Consider the following 20,148-nt stretch of genomic DNA (forward strand, 5'->3'; position numbering starts at 1 on the left):
AATCCAACCATTAAACAATATTAAGGATTTTGGGACATTACAAAGGGGTTGCTACTTATGTATTATTCTTTTAAAGGTCTTCAAACTTTGGTTTTATGTTGAGTTTTAAAACATGTATTTTTACTTACGTTATGCATATAAGAGATTATTTATTTTAGATACCAAGATCTCGAGTTGCATATTTTGTAAAAGGTATTTTAATTCGTGTTGTTTCTAAAAGAGTTTTATAAAAGCTTTGTTTTCTTAAAGAGATTCATGTATGTATTAATTTACTTAAATACGGAGTATTAGTAAATTAATTGATTTTAAGTCAGGTTGTTACAGTGTCGAAAATCAACGAGACATCAACTCTACAACAACTGCAAATCAACTCGACATGAACACATTGTATCGATCCAAAATCATTGAGACATCAACCCCACAACATCTACAAATCAACTCGACATCAACACATTGCATGAACCAAAATAAACTAAAAAACATTGAAAAAAAACATGGAAAAACTTATCATTGCATTTTTAAATGTATAATATATATATATATATAAACACCAGAACAACTTAACATAACCCCCAAATCAATTAAAAAAAACTAAAAAAAACTAGATATTTATTCACCGTAATTTAGCCTTAGAATTATTTCTAGAAATGGTAAGGTTCGGGGGTTCGAACCTAGGCGCTTGAGACAATTTTCACTACCTGTTTTAGTAGAAATTGAGGTCCCGGAGGCTAGTTCTGTTTCCTAGGTATTTTATTTTGATTGGAGGTTGATGGTTAACCATTGGCCCTTGTGACTAGGTTTATCGCCAAAACTCGGGGCTAAGGATCGTGCTCGGAACCATTTCACTATCTCCGTTCAAAATTAAAGATAAGAAAACTGCACCCTTGTGTGGCTGTGTTAGGACTAAGGTTCCCTATATTTGAATACAGATGTTGTATGATTATGATATGCCATGTGAGCATGAAATAAACGGCCTAAGAGTGCCGGGACTGATATTTGCGCACAGGACGCGGCTCGACCACTAAGTGTTAGGAAAAAATTGTTGCCTCAATGGAAATTGATAATAATATTACAACTCTAAGCAATAATATTACAATAGACAAGGATTGATTAAATAAAGTGTTACAACTCTATAACTGAAAATACAAATAAAATAGAGAAAGAAGAAGAAGATGATTGAAATAGAAAATACAACTCTTGACAAAAAGATACAAATAAACTTGATGTAGTAAAAGGAAAGATGTAGATGAGATTACAACTCTTAAGCAAAGATACAAGTAAATATAACAAGAATGATATAAAGAAAAACAATAGAACAAAATAAGATACTCTCACTCACACAACCAAAGTGAAGAGTGTTGGGGATCACCAACTTGAACAAGGTTTGAAACCTTTGTCCAAAAGCTTATTTCCCCCTAACTCAAGCACTAAGGGATCTCTCTCAGATTTAGGAAATGCTTTCTGGAATTATCAAGCCTCAAGGTGTTTCTAGCCAAGTGCTCTAATGGATAGAAATGTTGTGTCTTACAAGTGAGCTATAGGCTCCTATTTATAGAGTTTAGAGACACCCTTTGAATTTCAAATTCCACCAACCCCCATGGCTGTTACCAATGTTTAATTGGATTAATATGGAATTAAAAAAGAGATTTGGGAGTTATTTGAGTTTTTTGAGCCGTTCAACAAAGATTGAAAAAACTGAAAATTGGTCAGTTTTTGGCCTGTGGCCGCGGCCAGAGACATTGGTGGCCGCGGCCACTGACCAATTTCAGCACAAAAAATTGTGCTGTTTTTCCAAACGGTTCCAAACCCTCCCAAATGATTTTGTAACTCCCAAAACACATTATTGGGGTTAAAATCATATATCTAACAGCCATATCACATATGGCTTTATGAAATTCATCTCAATATTGTGTAACAACAATTTTACACAATAAAGGGTAATATTTGGAAGTTACAAATTTGTAACACCAAATATGTTATATTATTTGGATATATCTCATATATCTAAATATTGTAACTCTCTATTATATGTTACAATATGTGACACACTTTGTCACATTTATTTAATCTTAAACATTATATTATAATATAATATAATTTTACATTATATTATAATATAATATAATTTTACATTATATTATAAAATAATATAACATTCCCCCACAAGATTAAATAGTTATCTATTGTAACACTTATTTAATCAATCATTATATTTTGAAATATAACATATCCCCCACTTGATTAAATAAGAACTCTCTCTTATAGGAGTCATTGCATTAGTGCATAAAGCAAAGTGTTTTTCAACTTGAACTTTACTATAGTGTAATTATCACAAAATTTGTCGAAAATTAGGTTGCACTAGGCATTGAACCATCTTTTCATGATGACAAATCGGTGATAACACACACACATTTGCGATGTTCACTTAAGACCTCTATGTCTCGTTTTGCACCGTTAATGGCCATGTGCACTTTCCATTCATGGACGTTCTTAAGAATACTCCCAATTCTCATGAGAGGCGGCACCACCCCTAGGTCCATATAGGTAGAATTCTTACAGTATTTGTTACCAAAAATACTTGTCTTTACAAGACTAAATTCTATTAAACAACCTTTCGGTTTTAACCCTCTACTTGGTAACACACAAGTACTCAATATCTCAGATGAGACTTGTTTTGAGTACAACTAATATTCACTTGATTGACTTGTTGTTACCTATTGAACCTAACACTAGTTAAATAACTAGTGTTAAGATAGGTTACCATCAATCGTGAATCTCTTTAGGGAGTTTAAGTCCCATCCCTCGAGATGATGCAGCCACAAAATCCCTCGTTAGTGGCTTAGTGAAAGGATCCGCCAGATTTTCACTTGTTCTCACATAGGATATTGAGATGACTCCTCTTTGAATCAATTCTCTTACATATCCATGTCTTAGACTAATGTGTCTAGATTTCCCATTATACACTCCGCTGTATGCTCTAGCCAATGTCGCTTGGCTATCACAATGTATCGATATAGCAGATACATTCTCTTTGATTAGGGGAATCTCTATCAACAGATCCCTTAACCATTCGGCCTCTTTGCCGGTAGCAGCTAGAGCTATGAACTCTGCTTCCATAGTGGAATGAGATATACAGGTTTGTTTCTTGGAACCCCAAGAAATTGCACCTCCACCAAGTGTGAATACCCAACCAGTTGTGGACAAGTTGTCCCCAAGATTGGATATCCAACTTGCATATGTATATCATTCTAATATCGAAGGAAATTTGGAGTAGTGAAGGCTTTGTCCTTTGGTTTTCTTGAGATAACCTAGGACTCTTCCAATTGCCTTCCAGTGATCCACACTTGGATTACTTGTAAACCTACGAAGTTTACTTACCGCAAATGCTATATCAGGTCTAGTACACTGGGCAACGTACATTAGACTCCCTATAGCACTAGCGTACTCCAATTGAGCCACCGCTCTTCCTTCATTCTTCTCTAGTTTTACACTATGATCGAATGGAGTATTGGCATCTTTAACCTTGAGATGATTAAATTTGTTCAATACTTTCTCAACATAGTGGGCTTGCCCTAACGCAATACCCCCACTATGTTTCTTTACTTTGATACCGAGTATGGTATCAACTTCTCCAAGATCTTTCATCTTGAAGGTTGATGATAGAAACCTCTTCGTTTCTTCTATCCCTTTCATGTTATTACTTAGAATAAGCATGTCATCCACATATAAGCAAACAATGATCACATATCCCTTACAAGTTTTGGAATACAAACACTTGTCTCCATTGTTATGTCTAAACCCATTAGACATGATGGCTTGATCAAATTTCTCATGCCATTGCTTAGGAGCTTGTTTCAATCCATATAAGGATTTTACAAGTCTACACACTTTATGTTCATATTTTGGTAGGACAAACCCTTCGGGTTGTTCCATATAGACCTCCTCATTGAGGTCACCATTAAGGAATGCCGTTTTGACATCCATTTGATGAACATACAAGTTGTGCATAGAAGCTAAAGCGAACAAAATTCTTATAGAAGTTGTTCTTGCAACACGCGCATAAGTATCGAAATAATCGATACCCTTCTTTTGCCTAAACCCTTTAGCTACTAATCTAGCTTTAAAGGTTTGGATAGTGCCGTCAGTGTTGTATTTTCTCCTCAATACCCACTTACACCCAATTGGCTTAGACCCCAGTGGGAGGTCTACCAATTCCCAAGTGTTATTGGAAAGAATGTAATACATGTCATCATTGATGGCTTCTTTCCAAAATTCACTATTTCTTGATTGCATAGCTTCTCTATAAGTCTTAGGATCATCCTCAACGAGATGTACAATAGGAATTTTCCTAATGACTTCCTCTCTATTTCCTTCTACCATGTAGAATGAAATTCGTTGAGAATCTATCTCATCCACTACTAGACTTTTATGATTTTTAAGCCTTTGACTTCTTCTAGGTTCAAATGGTTGCTTTACATCCTTTTGAGAATTCTCCTCTTGAGAATCAACTTTGGATGTAGAAGCTTGAGAATTGTTCTCATATAACAAATTCTCCTTTAGAGATGTTAAGGCTTGAGAATTGTTGTCACATAACATATTCTCAAAAGATTCAACTTCTCTAGATTCAATCACAATATTAGACTCTAAGTCTAATAGCCTATCAGCTTTACTATTGTTGGCATAGCCAACAAAAGCACACTTTATGACTTTTGAACCTAACTTTGTTCTATTAGGTTCGTTTGTATCTTTTTGTCAAGAGTTGTATTTTCTATTTCAATCCTTTTCTTCTTCTTTCTCTATTTTATTTGTATTTTCAGTTATAGAGTTGTAACACTTTATTTAATCAATCCTTGTCTATTGTAATATTATTGCTTAGAGTTGTAATATTATTATCAATTTCCATTGAGGCAACAATTTTTTCCTAACATTCAAAAGCTTATTTCCCCCTAACTCAAGCACTAAGGGATCTCTCTCAGATTTAGGAAATGTTTTCTGGAATTATCAAGCCTCAAGGTATTTCTTGCCAAGTGCTCTAATGGATAGAAATGTTGTGTCTTACAAGTGAGCTATAGGCTCCTATTTATAGAGTTTAGAGACACCCTTTGAATTTCAAATTCCACCAACCCCCATGGCTGTTACCAATGTTTAATTTGATTAATATGGAATTAAAAAAGAGATTTAGGAGTTATTTGGGCTTTTTGAGCCGTTCAACAAAGATTGAAAAAACTGAAAATTGGTCAGTTTTTGGCCTGTGGCCGCGGCCACTGGTCTCTGTCCCACAGGTCGCGGCCACTGACCAATTTCAGCACAAAAAATTGTGCTGTTTTTCCAAACGGTTCCAAACCCTCCAAAATGATTTTGTAACTCCCAAAACACATTATTGGGGTTAAAATCATATCTCTAACAGCCATATCACATATGGCTTTATGAAATTCATCTCAATATTGTGTAACAACAATTTTACACAATAAAGGGTAATATTTAGAAGTTACAAATTTGTAACACCAAATATGTTACATTATTTGGATATATCTCATATATCTAAATATTGTAACTCTCTATTATATGTTACAATATGTGACACACTTTGTCACATTTATTTAATCCAAAACATTATATTATAATATAATATAATTTTACATTATATTATAAAATAATGTAACACTAAGAACTGAGGTCAGCTAGATAATCACTGAGCTCGATCTAAGCAAGTCAGAGTGAGTGGGTTAAATAGAGGGCGCGACCTAAGGGCGTCGACCCTGAGTATTGTATGATGAGTATTGATATGTTCGCCATTGCTAATCGGTTGCTTATAGTGTGTTAAACACTGAGATGAATGGCTTGTGAATCATTGATTGTCCTCTCTGATTAGGTGACAGTTATGACATGTTGAATAATTGGTTAACTATTTTATGGGTCATTTGATTGCCATCATTGTTTATGTTATGCTATATGGTTTTCTTGTTGGGCCTTGGCTCAAGGGTGCTATGTGGTGTAGATAAATGCAAGGGTAAGTTGGATCAGCCATGAGTTGGAGAGCTCTGGGGGCGAGGTGTATATTGTCAGTTGCTCGTCTGCCACGGCCGAGGGATTGTACAGGGAGAGAAAACTTAAAATGTGTATTTTTCCATTAGAGTAGCCTTTGCTTGTATTTGACTTTTGGAAGTTCGTAAATTTGTCCTTTAACCCTATTTTTGAGATCACATGTACTAAACGTTTATTTAAATGAAAAATTATCTGTTTATGTACACAATCTTTTAACCCTAACCTGTTTATGACTTTAGGAGCACGTTTTCAACTAAACGACTTGATTAGCAAGTCTTGCTTTACTTTAAACACACAGTGTAACAGTCTTGGTTACCCAAGGTGTTACAGTTATAACTTATTTAATTATTTAATTTAAATCATATTTAAAAAAAAAAGAATAATCAAATAACTTATTAAACAAATAAATTTGAAATTTGAAATTCAAAATTCAAATCCTAGGGATATCTTATATTCCTATGTGGTGTCACACACTCAGTGAGTGTGTCGCCCCACACTATTAGGGTTATCCCTAATTTTCTCATTTGTTTGTTTAATTAAAATTTAAGATTTGAATAATGGCGGCAAAAATACCAAATGTTTTCAAATACTTTCACTTATATACCAATTTCTTTTTTTTTTTTTGCGGAAAAAATATCAAATCTTTGTTAATAGTTTCACTTAAGTACAAATTCTTTTATTTTGGCGGCAATAATACCAAATCGTTATTAATAGTTGCACTTAAGTACCAATTTTTTTTAAATAATTTTTTGTTATGAATAAAATTGATTTTATATATTTTATAAAAAAATATTTAAGGAATAAACATGTTGCAATAATACGAAATTTATAAAAAATAGTGGCATTTAAATATAAATTCAATTTTTATTATTTTTTATATGCTTTTATAAATTAAAATTGATTTTATATATTTTTTTCAAAATAATTTAAGGAACATTTACAATAATAAAACTAAATCTCTACTAATATTTACCCTTAAATATAATTTTTTTTATTCTTTTTTTTTCTATTTAATTTTTTAGATTTTAACAATTTAAAATTGATTTTGTATATTTAAAAAATTATTCAATGAATATTTGAAATAATTAGCTTTCCATATTAAAAAATATTTGATATTATTTTCGTGACAAAAAAAATAAAGATTTGGTACTTAAATGCAACTATTAATAAAGATTTGGTATTATTGCAGCCAAAATAAAAAAATTGGTGCTTAAGTGAAACTATTAACAAATATTTGATATTTTTACAGCTGAAAAAAAATAATTGGTATATAAGTGTTAGTATTTGAAAATATTTGGTATTTTTGCCGCCATTATCACTTTAAGATATATTTATCACAAAATAAATGTCAGTCAATTTAAAATTGACTTTATATTAAAATATCAGTTTTAAATAAATAAGTATATACCTTATTATAAATTAGATCATTATTAATCTCTCTCACCATATTAATCCAAACATGATTAATATTTATTCTAACTTATAGTTTTTCAAAATAAAAACTATATAGTTAAATAATTAATTCATTCATAATTAATCAATTGCCCATAATTATTTCATTGCCCTGGAAAATTAATTCCTATGCAATTAAGTCATTCTCTCTACAAATATTTCTTTTGACATCCTTAACCTTGACAGTATAGGACATATGTGATATGAGGGCCATTGACCTATAATACGAAGCTCTAATAAACAAAATTATTAATTAAACTCTTTAATCTAATAAACTCATTTCTTAATTCCATGATTACTCCACTATAAATATGAAATTGCACTCTAAGTATTTATAGAATTATATTTACAGAGTATTCTTTTGTAGTCCATTGATATAATTAATAAATGTAGTTTTGTTATTGGTTCGTTAATTAGAGCTAGTCAATATTACTGTTTTACCCTTTTAATTACCTCTTGATCCTTAAGTATTAATTCACTTGCGAATAATTAATCTATAATCAAATTATAGATTTGAGCACATAAATAGGAGTTCATGAATATTCAGGATTTAGAGTGATATACAAGTGAAGCAACATAACCATCAAATCCAACACTTCTTATTATTTGTTAATAACTTTGACTAATATTTAAAAAGAAATAGACACAACAAATACATAGTCCTAGAAACACAACAAATACATAATCCTAGAAACTTTATTCCAACTATCTCCTATATAACAACTTCATTCCGCCACCCTTAAGTAAATTATTGGGTTTGCCTATTAATTTAATAACTAAAAATTTATACATTTTATGTTATTAATTTTTATCAAAATTTTATATGTTGTCATAGTGGTTCCCCCATTGAGTTGGGTTGCTGGCTCCGCCACTTGTGGCAATTCTTTTTAAATATATTTGACAGTAAAAACAAAGAAAATTATATACTTAAAAACTATAAATTAGGGTTGTGCAGAAATTTTTACAAACCGCCCAACCTGAATAATTCGTCCAAACCAACCCAAAAAAACTGTCAAAAAACGCAATCCGAATAAACCAACTAAAATTTAAACTGTCCAATTGTTACATTGGGTGGGTTGAAAATAATTATCAACCCGCCCAATTAAGAATTTATTATTTTTAATATATTCAAATAAATATATAAATTAATTAAGTTTTGTTTTAATTTTTTTACTATAATTTAAAATATTGTTTTAAGCTTAAAAAGATAAATTTCACACTATTAGTACAAGTATTTAAAAGAAAAAAATTACAAAAATGTAAAAAAAAAAAATACCACTTTTGTTTGGGCAGGTTGACCCGACCAACCCGCAAAAAAAAAATACAATTTTGGTTTGGGCGGGTTAACCCGACCAACTCGCCCAAATTATTGGACGTGTTAAATTTTTTTTTTCTTAATTGGGCAAGTTACGGGTCACTTTTGCTAACCCGATTATGACATTAGACGGGTAAAAACGCATTGTAACCCGACCAACCCGCCCAATGAACAGTCCTAAATATATGCCGTCACCCCAAATAATACTTATATATATTAATGTGTGTGTATATGTTCAACAACAAATATGTTACATCTTAAGAGAACAAATCGGAAACAATAATCGATCAGAGGAGAGGACGAATGAATTACATGCCTTTGTGCATGGGTTAAGGGAAGCTAACGAACTGTCACTCTGCCGGGACGGTGCAAAAAAAATTGGTCATCAACCAGAAGAGATAGAAACTCATGGCTTAAAAAAGATTTTAATATTTTCATGAAATATGCCTGTTTAAAAAATCACGTGACGTGCATGTGTGTATTAAATAGTTGAAATTGACAGAATAAATAAAAATCTAACAGTTGCTATTATACATTGAGGTTGAGGATTTATTTGCAAAAAATTAGAAATTGGGGATCTAAGTGGCAAAGGTAGTGGATGTTGAGGTCTTTTGCTACAAATAAGCCTATTATGTTTTTCAATGACAATGTGTCAAATTTTATTTGGCCGAAGCCAATAAAAGAAATTCAAAAGTTGACGTACTTCTACAATTAGGCTTTAAAATGTATGCCCATAAACCGATTTGCCAAACTAAACTAACTCAGGTCGAAAGGCGGGCTGAACCTTAAAATGAAATTTTTTAAAAATATAGTTTTTATATTATTATTGTGCTATAAATTTTTTACAAATAAAGTATGCTAATTACTAATTAATTAAATATGAAAGCTAAAATTAAAACTAAAACTCACCAGCAAACTAAACTAAGTATTATTGTAAATGAGCATTCCATTTATCTCTCTATCAAACCCCAACCATACAAACTCTCTCTCTCCAAACCAAGCCTCACAAACCATTTCTCTCTAAACCCACCCAGCATCCGAACCCAAGTGCGATTTCGCACTTCCTTCGCGCGAGAGTAGGCGTAACTTCGAGCCCATCCCCCCGACAACCCACACCCAGACGCGAACCACCTCCTCACCTCCATCTCCGTCGCTGGGCCTATCTGAGAGTCTCATCGATCCCAAGATCCATCGCCACCCCTCTGCAACTCGTATGCAGAATCCTGAACCCCAGCACTCCAAGCCGAGAACCCAGAACCGGAAATCTCCAACCGAAATATCTAATGAGTCGTGACTTGAGCTGTTTTAATTGATTCTGTAATCCGGTTATCGGTACTGTACCAAAGCGAGTAACAGTAATTCATATTCGAGGATCGCTATTCTCTCTCAACCAATTGTCAGAAAGAGCTAAGAAGACATTGATACAGGTAAAGCTCTCTCCAATTCTCATCATACTGATTCACTGTTAGATATAGTATATAACCATATGTTTTAGATGATGGTAATTTTATTTTATTTATTTATTCTTTTGTCTGGGTTTATCTTGGTTGTTGATTTTTTTGTCTGTAAATTAGAAATTTGTGAGGTGTTAGATTGTAGAAAGATTTTGAGAGCAAAAGTGAAGTATGAGGTTTTTAAGGTTTGGGTAAATTTTGAGTGGAATTTCCATTTCTCTATTCACCTAATTTTAGTTGAGGCTGTGTAGATAAAAATGAATATGGCATCCAGGTTGAACAAGTTGGTTTGATATTTATTAATGAAATGTTATTGGTTTTGGGATAGGTCATTTATCTCTATATTCATGGTGATGTACCACAATTCCTTCCACGAGTAAAGAAGGAGAAGAAGATTAGAATACATGAATTCTTGGACACCCTCACCTTGCAAGTGGTTCTTTAGGGTGAGTTCTACCCATGGGTTATTATTATTTTTTTTTTTTGCCGTCTTGTTCTACTGTAGATTTTCCATGGTAATATATTTTGTCCGACATAAAATTTATTATTTGGTGTGGAAAAATTTTTATTTACATGTATCGTTTCTTTATTAAGAATAGAGATTCCTCAGTTGCACTGTGTAAAGTAGTTTCTTTCCATTTGGTTCGTGTCAATGTGGAAATGATAGTTATGATTAAAGGTATTAATTTGATATAATTTACAAGCATAATATTTTTTGTAATGTGGATATAAATTATGTAGAAACATATGTAGTGACCTTTTTTGTAATTTAATGCTAGATACTTGGTGATTTCCTATGATATGGCAACTCATGTTGCTGAAGTGGAGGTGAAAATGTCATACAAGTACTTCTTTAAGGTACAATTTATGCGAAATTACTTATTTCTATATCGTTAAGGGTTTTTTCATATCAATTAGATTTGAAGAGTTTGCTGTGAAATTCAATAGAAACAAAAGATGTGTACGTAAAGCTCTTTGATGACAACATATTTAGCATACTGATTTGACTTTTGTGTAACTGATGCAATGAACGTGATGTTCAAACCTAAAGAGAGTTTTGTTTTGTTCACTTGGAGTCTTATAAAATCAGAGCTAATTATCTTGAAAGAAATATGGCATGTTACTTTTAGGATTAAATGGATATTGTTAAACAATAAATTTTTGACTTCTTTTCCTAATTCTACAATATTTGAGGAATACAAAACTATAGTAATTGCTATGTAGGTATGAAAAAGGATTTAAACCTCAAACTTTGTGGGAAGCTGTTCGAGCTACTCCTTTTGGGTTTGTTGGACAATAATAATTAAATCCATAAAAATATATTTATAATCTTTGATCAAGATGAGATAGAATGTGAGCAAATGTTGTTTCTATTAGATGTTAGATTAGACTTAATGTCATTTTTTTTATCCAAGAGGAGTATCTCAATTAGATGGACATGTGATTTGCTCCCACAATGCTTGAGGTTTGAGTCCCTTCTGAGCACCCTACATAGCAATTGCTATAGTCTTCTCTTCTGGTCCCCATATATTGTAGGAATAGGCAGGTGACCTAGTTCTTAAAAAAAAAAAAAAAGACTAGTGTCATTTAATTGCACATAGGGTTTACAGCCCTGTCTTTTTTAATGTTTTGAGTGATGAAGAATGAGGTGTCTGTTCGTTGAAAACTTTAATCGTAATCTCTTATTTTGAATGAGTAATTTTAAACTTGTATTCATCTTTTACTTTTGAATTGTTCTGGACCACTAATTTAAGATAATTTTTTTTATTTAATATATATATATTTATATAATAGTATTATAAATGATAATCACAGGTTTCGTGGTGCTTAGTTTCTGTTTTGCTCTTTTTGCTTTAGTTTGTATTTGTGCTTCTCTTCAAGATACCTTATCCTCCTTTTTCTTGTCATTTTCATTACTGTAATTTTGCTTCTTAAAAAAATTCCTTAATTGCAGGTTCATCATAGAATGTGCTCAGAACTTATGGCATCAGTCGACAGGATATCAAAGTTATTTCCAGAAATAACTACCACTATACCTAGGTGTTCAACAGGAATATATGCTGTATCTGTGTTAAAACAAGCAATCGAAAAAGCAAAGTTGCTCCTACAGTATTGCAGCGAAGCTAGTAAACTCTTCCTGGTACGTGTAGTTGGATGATTTGGATAAAGAAACTAGATTACTTTTGATTGAATGCTGTCAAATTTAAAATCATTAATTATCAAACAAATTTATTTTAAGAAAAAGGGCAGATAAGATTTCTGTTGTACGTTGCTGTGATTATATATATGAGATTCATTCTTGCCGTCTGGCAAAGATATAGAAAACATGATCTGTATTCCACTGTGCTAAAATAGTGAGCAGGAGTATATTTTTTCGTCAGGAAATGGCTAATTGTCTCGACAGTTTTTTTAGATTCATATTTTGAATAAGATGACTTCGTAGGTTGCTATTTATAACTTATAAGTGGAGGATAAGTGCTGACCAATTATATGGCAACTGTAAAAATGATTTCTGGTACAAAATTGTTGAGCAAGTTGTTAAATTGTTGTAAATAATTTTTAATAGTGGTCATTTACACTCGGAATTACTTCTAGTTGTAAATATCAAACATTATCAGAATTAGAGTACAATATTTCAGATTCAATTTTGTTGTAACCACAACCTCAAAACAAGAACAAAAACACAAAACAAAACCAGAAAACAATTGATCAAATATCAATTATCAAGCATAAAACACAAACTGGTTTTAATCAAGGAATCAATACCAAAAACAGAATGAAAACATAAAGAACACAATGCACATACGTGGTTCAAGTGAATGTTGGCTAGACACCACTCTACTCCACGGCCAAACCAGCCACAAGGGCTATGTAATCTCTTTATTAACTTGAGTTCTCAATTCTGTACATCAATGGAGTCTTGCTCCAATAATCTCTTTTTACAGTGATACAAGTTCTCTCAAAGCTCACTTATTTCTTACTTTGTATATCTCGGTACATAAAAGAATAGAATGAATAAAAGTGATAGATTAGGAGCCTTATATGTACACTTGAGAGGTAAGCAACTGACTTAACCTCTAAGACTGAGTACCACCTGTCATAATTGAATTTCAAATTCAGTTATGATGTCCAATAACAGCTGAGTTGACCTTGAGCATTTGACCAATACTTAACAAATTTTCTCCTATTTCTATGCCTCGTACCTACACTTAGCCAAGGCTCTAATGTGTTCAATATTGAAAACTGACACTGAAGGAAGAAAAATAAACAGTACATAAAAATGTCTTATTCTATATCTCAAAGAGTTAAGTGTCATCAACTAAATATGGGTTTAGTTTGGTGTTTTATAACCACTTGGACACCCTTTTCTCATAGGTATAACTGAATAAGTTAGAATATTGAGGGTGAGTTTTACACGAGTGGTTGTAACAATGGTATCATAGCCAACACCATCTAGTGGGACCAATGGAACGAAATGATTGACTTGGGGAGAAGCCCAGAGTGGACCACAGTGGACATTGACACGTCACATAAGGGGCAACTTGACGAGAAGTTCAGAGTGGACCACCGTGAATGTCGGCACGACATGGATTGGGCAACCTAATCCCAAAGTGGCCTGCCGTGAATGTCACCTCTAAATGAGGATGTACTATTAGGATCCAACATTGACTAGATACATAATTAGTTGGTGGTTTATAACCACTTGTGCACCATCCTTTCATAGGGTAATCGTTTAAGAGTGTTTTATCTAAGGGGTTGTAACTGACTTTTCTCTTTTGGTAGGTAGTTCTGTTCTTGAGACCGCAGCTTAAGTTTGGTTCTTGTTCTCATTGGCTGCCTTAGTATATATGGTTCACTTGGGTGTATTTAGAGTTGGTTAAGAGTATTTTTAGTCTGTATATGTGAGGAGTACTGAGTGCTGTTAGCCATATTTTGTAGCTTGTTGAAAGGAACTGCTGCTGTGTTCTTGGTGTACAAAGCTGTGTATTGTGAGCTGTGTGACTTCTCATGTATTGAGGATGTAATGCTGATCATATTGTGGATTTGACTAGGGTCTAGAAAGCCCTGCCTTGGATGTAGGATCATTCTGATCTGAACCACGTAAAACTTGTGTTCTTTGCTCTGTTTTTTTGGTTGTTTTCTATGCTTTGTTCTTGCTGGTTTGTGCTGCTGTTTTGATCCCAGTCAGGAGTCTTATCTCCACAATCTCTTCAAACATGTCTAGCTCCTGCCTCAGTTCGATGATAGTGTTGTAGTAATCAGTCACAGTTGGGTCTCCTTGTTCCTCGTCTTTAAGGACAGATTGTAGCTCAAAAATTTGACAGGATTTAACAAGATCTGAGTACATGGCTGCTGCTGAATCCCAGACCTTTTGGGCAGTTTTTTAATATAGATAATTTCTCCCTATCTTTGGTTCCTTAGACTTGACTAATCAGGTTGTTACCATAGAGTTTTCAGCTTCCCATATATGATAATTAAGTTCATCTTATTTGGGTTTTATGGTGTCTCCTGTGATGTAGCTTAGGCTATAGCTATTATGTCCTTACCATGGACCAGAAGAAGTATGGATTGGGACTAATCCAAATAACTGGTCCCATTTAATTTATGCCGAGTAATTTTGAGAGTATGGGAGTTAGAAAAACACCAAGAAACAAGGGTGTGGGAAGATTGTTGAAGGATTGAAGACTGTTTGAGAAGATCTGGTGGATGCCTCTGTTGATCCATCTGTAATAGTGCCTGTCATGGCTGTTTTGGGCCGATTATGGCTCTGATAACATAAAGAAAATGGGGAAGGAAGTTAGAAAACAAGAGAGGCAAACTCTAGTTTTCTACATTATTTGAGACCAGTGGTACGTAATTTATAGGAGAGATTTTGTAACAAATCTGCTACAAAATCTCCTCTATTGAATGACAACAGAATCCCTTAAAATCAAGGATTTGAACATGATATTGAAATCAGGAATGACAACATATTCCCTTCAAGCAGAGATGTATGATTTTAGATCCTAGAGATCTTTATCTCTTAAAATAAAACTAAAATGCAGAAATAAATGTCCTAGAAACTAGGAAATAAATTTGACATTCAACAAATTTAACCCAAGATGGATAACTCAAATTGTCAGGCCTGTGATTTGCTCTCACAAAATCTGAAGAGCAGTTGCTATAGTTTTATGTTCCTAAAATATAGTAGGGTTAGGCAAGGAGTCTGCTTTACAAAAAATTAAAGACTTGGCTTTGTCTGGTGTAGTGATTGCAAACTTTGAATGATTTCTTGTCATCATTGTATCTTTCCTCTTTCTCTACAATAATGTTTATTTTCTGCTAAAAATTATAGGAGCAAAAGATATATAAATCTATATATTGTCATTCAAGTTGTAAATAAAATAAAATGTCAACATGTTTATGATTACGCTATTCGGCAAGAAAACTTTTGGTAACAACCAACATATATAACAGAGGAAATTAACTGTTATTAGTGTCACTGTGTACTTAAATCCTGTAATCCATTTGTTGATTCTAGCTAGCTTTGAATTTAATATTAATGATTCTTTATATTACCTCCAGGCACTAACGGGGGATGTGATACTTTCAAGATGTACAAAAATTAGGAGCACATTGAAGCAAAGTTTATGCCAAATTCAAGACATGGTTCCAGCTTTACTAGCATCAGAGGTTTGTTGATTTATTTAATTATGTTCTTATACAAATATATAAATATGGTTTGTTTATACAAAAAAGTGGCTGGACCAAAGTGGCTCCCTATATATATATATATAAAAATTATATTCCTGACCTTGAGGGGTAGTGACAGACCACTTATATTCTCCATTGGATTTCCTTGCACCAGAACATCTAATTATCTCACATTTCCTGCAATATATTCTGTTACAGCATTGGAGTTTTCACCTTTCAAAATATTAACAGTGCAATTTTGCAAACCGTTGTTAGTTTTCTCATAAATTTGGTTCTTTTTAAGACTTTAGTCTTCATGCCATTTAGAGTCTACTTATTTTTGTAGAGCTGAAGGTGTTCTGTGCTTTGCAGATCTCAACCATAATTGATGATCTTGCGGCAGCAACTTTCATTCTGGATCCATATGAAGAAGAGGCTGGGAAGGTTCTACAAGAGTTGATCCATGGAGGTACTTCTTCATCAGATTCCATGGAAACTTCTGAAATTAGAGCTCTTCAACTTGCAGCGTCAAGGCTCCACATTTTATCACCCAAGGATATTCTATTAGAAAAAAGATCAATTCAAAGGTTGCTGCATAGGGTTTCTGAGACTGATTCTACTAAGAAGAAGATATTAACATACTTCTTGTATCTATTCAAGAAGTATGGAAACTTGGTCATCCAAGATCAAACAGAAACTGCCTCTGCTTGTTGTCGAAGCTCATTTCAATTGGAAAGTTCTGGTAATGACTCTACAAGTAATCGATCTGCTGAAGTAGAACCGCTCACCGACCCAAGTACAGCACCAGAAGCACTGCACTCATTGGAGTTTTCTTCAACTTCCATTGCTAGCTTTAGCAGTTCCATGAATGACATACGACTGCAAATGGATTTTAGCAATGTATCGCTTGGATCCATAGACGCCAGTTTCGGTTCGGATTCTTCACGCAATAAGACAACCAATGGCTTGAATTCTGCACAGATTGATGATGGTTCTGGTAAATTTCAATCATGTACTAAAAACACTGAGCCTGAGTTGGAATTTTTATCCAACCTGGGTGAGCTTTCTTGGGACTCCCGATGGAAGGTTGTTGAAGAAGTCAAAAGGCATTTGAAACGCAATGAAAAAACCTATTATTCTCTGTCAAATGAGAATTTTGTTGAACCACTGGTAGCATTTTTAAGGGATGCACATGATTCTAATGATGTAAATGCTCTGAAGAATGGATTGCAGTTACTGTTGACATTTGTGAGCAAAAACAGGTAATTTGTTTGTTTAACTATACAGCTTCTTTTCCTTAAAAGTTTATGTATGTGTAACTACTGTCTCTGTCCATAGCAATGTTCTATTTTCTCTATGTATCTGTAATTTTGTTCTCTTGTTCATTATGTGGGCATGATTATTCTATACATGGCCTTTAAGATTCTATTAAAATGACTCTTTTGCTGCCCAATGCAGGAATGAAGGACTGTATCTACGTGAAGATGCATTTGGTCTCTTATCATCATTTCTGGATTCAGTAGTAGCTGAAGAAGTTTTCACCATCATGGAAGTTTTGTCCAGCTACCCTTATTGTAGATCAAAGATCCTGGCTTCTGGTGCTCTAAAATCCATTATAAGAGCTCTCAACTCACAGATCAGAGATTTACAGGAGAACGCAGTAAAAGTTTTGTGCAACTTGTCCTCAAACCATGACATTTGTTCTCATATTGCTTCTTTTGAGTGCATCCCAAAGTTGGTTTCCTTGCTTACTGATAAAGCTCTTGTTGAAAAGTGTCTATTTATAATGAAAAATCTCTGCAATACTGAAGAGGCTAGGACATCTGTTGCTGAGACTAGCGGATCCATTGCTTCTATTTCTGAAGTTCTTGAAAATGGCAGTTCCGAAGAGCAAGAGCATGCTGTTGATATCCTCCTCTCTTTATGCTCTCAACGAATTGAATATTGTGAGATGGTCATGGATGAGGGCGTCATCCCTCCTCTTGTCAACATTTCTATCAATGGGAGCGATAGGGGTCGGGTGAATGCGTTGGAACTTCTCCGGCAACTAAGAGATGTTAGCAGTGAGCCAGAATGCCCTACATTTGATCTTGATGCTAACAGAGAGCAATCACATTACTGAAAAACAACCGTCTAAGACATCACGATTCTTTGGGAGAATTACGAGGTTCTCAAAAAACAATGGGAAAAGAAAATGAAGTTTATGTCTTCAGCTAGATTCAGATAAGGTAGTCTCAGAATCTTTTCTGGTTTTGATCAATGATCAATAAGAGAATTGAGAGCTTTGTTCTTAAATGGAGGGGAGATGCAACCTGTCTTAGCTTAGCCAGGCTTGATGTTTTTTTTTTTTGCTCTACTAGTTATGCAGTTTCTATTTTAATTATTATTATTATTTATTTTATATAATTTTCTCTTTTAGGAGTGCCAATTTATTTGTCATTTATAGTGCATGGATACAAAAAATGTATAGTTCTGTAGTACTTGATGTATCTCTGCCGTTGACTTGTGGATTGGTTCGGATGCATATATAAAAGATGTGTTTTTGTACAGTTCCATGTTTGCTCCTCTTGAACTTGAAAGATTATTTGACGAGTTTGGTTCTAATGACAATTATTCTAAGTGCCCTTGAGAATTGAAATTGAATGGATTTTTTTTTTTTGAAAAGGGGTAATTGAATGGAAGTAAGGACTATTTTAATTTTTATTTGTTAAAATAGTAAAATGAACATGAATAGATTTTATATGCATTGAAATAGATGTATTTCATCTCAAATAAAAAAATATATGTATTTTTATAATGACTTTTTATTTGTGACAAGATTTTTATAATGACTATTATTATTGAGCTCCAAACACGTTTATAATCTAATTCTACATGAGTTTATTATTAAACTTTCTTTCGTTTTTTCTTTTTCTTTTTTGAGTGGAAATCGTGATTGTATTCAACAAAGAGCACGTTAAACTTCCTTTGTTGATTATTCTAAAGGTTGATAAATAAAAAAAAAATTCATTTAAAAAGTAATTACTAGTTAAAAATTTAATGATTCGAGAGCGTTACTCATTTGGTACCCTGTATTTTATTGAAATACACACTTAGTGCCATATGTTTATAATAATAATCATTCAGTACCATCTATTTGCAATTCGTACCAGTTTGGTGGTACCCTGTATTTTATCGAAATACACACTTAGTACCATATGTTTATAATAATAATCATTCAGTACCATCTATTTGCAATTTGTACCAGTTTGGTACCCTCCTCTGTTACAATCTAGTCAACTCATATTTCAAATATGACCATATTGCCCATATTTTTAATGATTTTTTTTATTTTGTTATTTTAAAATATTTTCCGAGTTAATAAAAAAACTTATAATTAAAACTTTGAAATAATTTAAATAAACAAAAATAAAAAATTAAATCTAACCCCTAAACATAAACAAAAAAATCTGACTTAAACTTTAAAGTCAGTTCTTTTTTTACTGCTGGGTAGAGCTAGCCGGGTGTCATAATCATCATTGCTTACCTTACTTATGAGTATGTGAACTCCCTTAGGACAACGATCTTGAGTAACCTTCCAGAACTAGTTTCTAATAGTACAGTTAAGTATTAAAATAATAATAAAAAAAACTAGTCATATCATGTTGTAGCCATACATTCATAAGTTGTCTTACTTGGATATCTTAGCGTTTGTTTGTGAAATTTCTCTATCCAGAGGTGAGCCTTCTAGCTTAGGTGACACTGTAGTGAACCCATACAGTGACTCAAATTAATTATGGAAATTATCTTAGAAAATTTATTTGACAAATTGGGCATTGAAAATCTAACACTTAACTCTTGTTAAGTCATACCATAATTCTAACATGCATTTTAAACTTTAAAACAAATACACCCTCTAAGTGTCAGGGAAAATTGGTTTCCAAAACCACTTTCTAAATCTGGTCCATAACTATCTTAGTCTTCAAGGTAAAAATCTTGAGTATTCAGAGTCACTAATGAGTCCACGGAGTCTTACTTCTAATGGTAACTGTAATGCCCCGAAATCCCTAATTCCGTTTAATGGTTGGATTAGTAGGTCGGGAGGGCCATAACTGCTTAATTATGCCATTAAATGAATATATGCATGTTTATGTGAATTATATTATAATATGATGTTAAATGCATGCATGTGGGTCCACATTTGATAACATGGGTGTTTTGGTAATTTGG

The 20,148-nt window shown here is 33.0% G+C and overlaps 1 protein-coding gene across 1 annotated transcript; it reads left to right on the forward strand.

Annotated features, from left to right (window-relative positions):
* Positions 1-9,766: 9,766 nt before the first annotated feature.
* On the forward strand, positions 9,767-18,577 carry LOC133812640 (U-box domain-containing protein 5-like). The gene is made up of 7 exons (XM_062246428.1): positions 9,767-10,239; positions 10,595-10,712; positions 11,046-11,124; positions 12,221-12,406; positions 15,832-15,939; positions 16,312-17,201; positions 17,398-18,577. The coding sequence occupies exons 3-7, from the start codon at positions 11,068-11,070 to the stop codon at positions 18,059-18,061; spliced, it is 1,905 nt and encodes a 634-aa protein (XP_062102412.1). The 5' UTR covers positions 9,767-10,239; positions 10,595-10,712; positions 11,046-11,067; the 3' UTR covers positions 18,062-18,577.
* Positions 18,578-20,148: the final 1,571 nt, after the last annotated feature.

Source organism: Humulus lupulus, chromosome 1 (assembly GCF_963169125.1).
Source record: "Humulus lupulus chromosome 1, drHumLupu1.1, whole genome shotgun sequence".
Classification (NCBI taxonomy): Eukaryota; Viridiplantae; Streptophyta; class Magnoliopsida; order Rosales; family Cannabaceae; genus Humulus; species Humulus lupulus.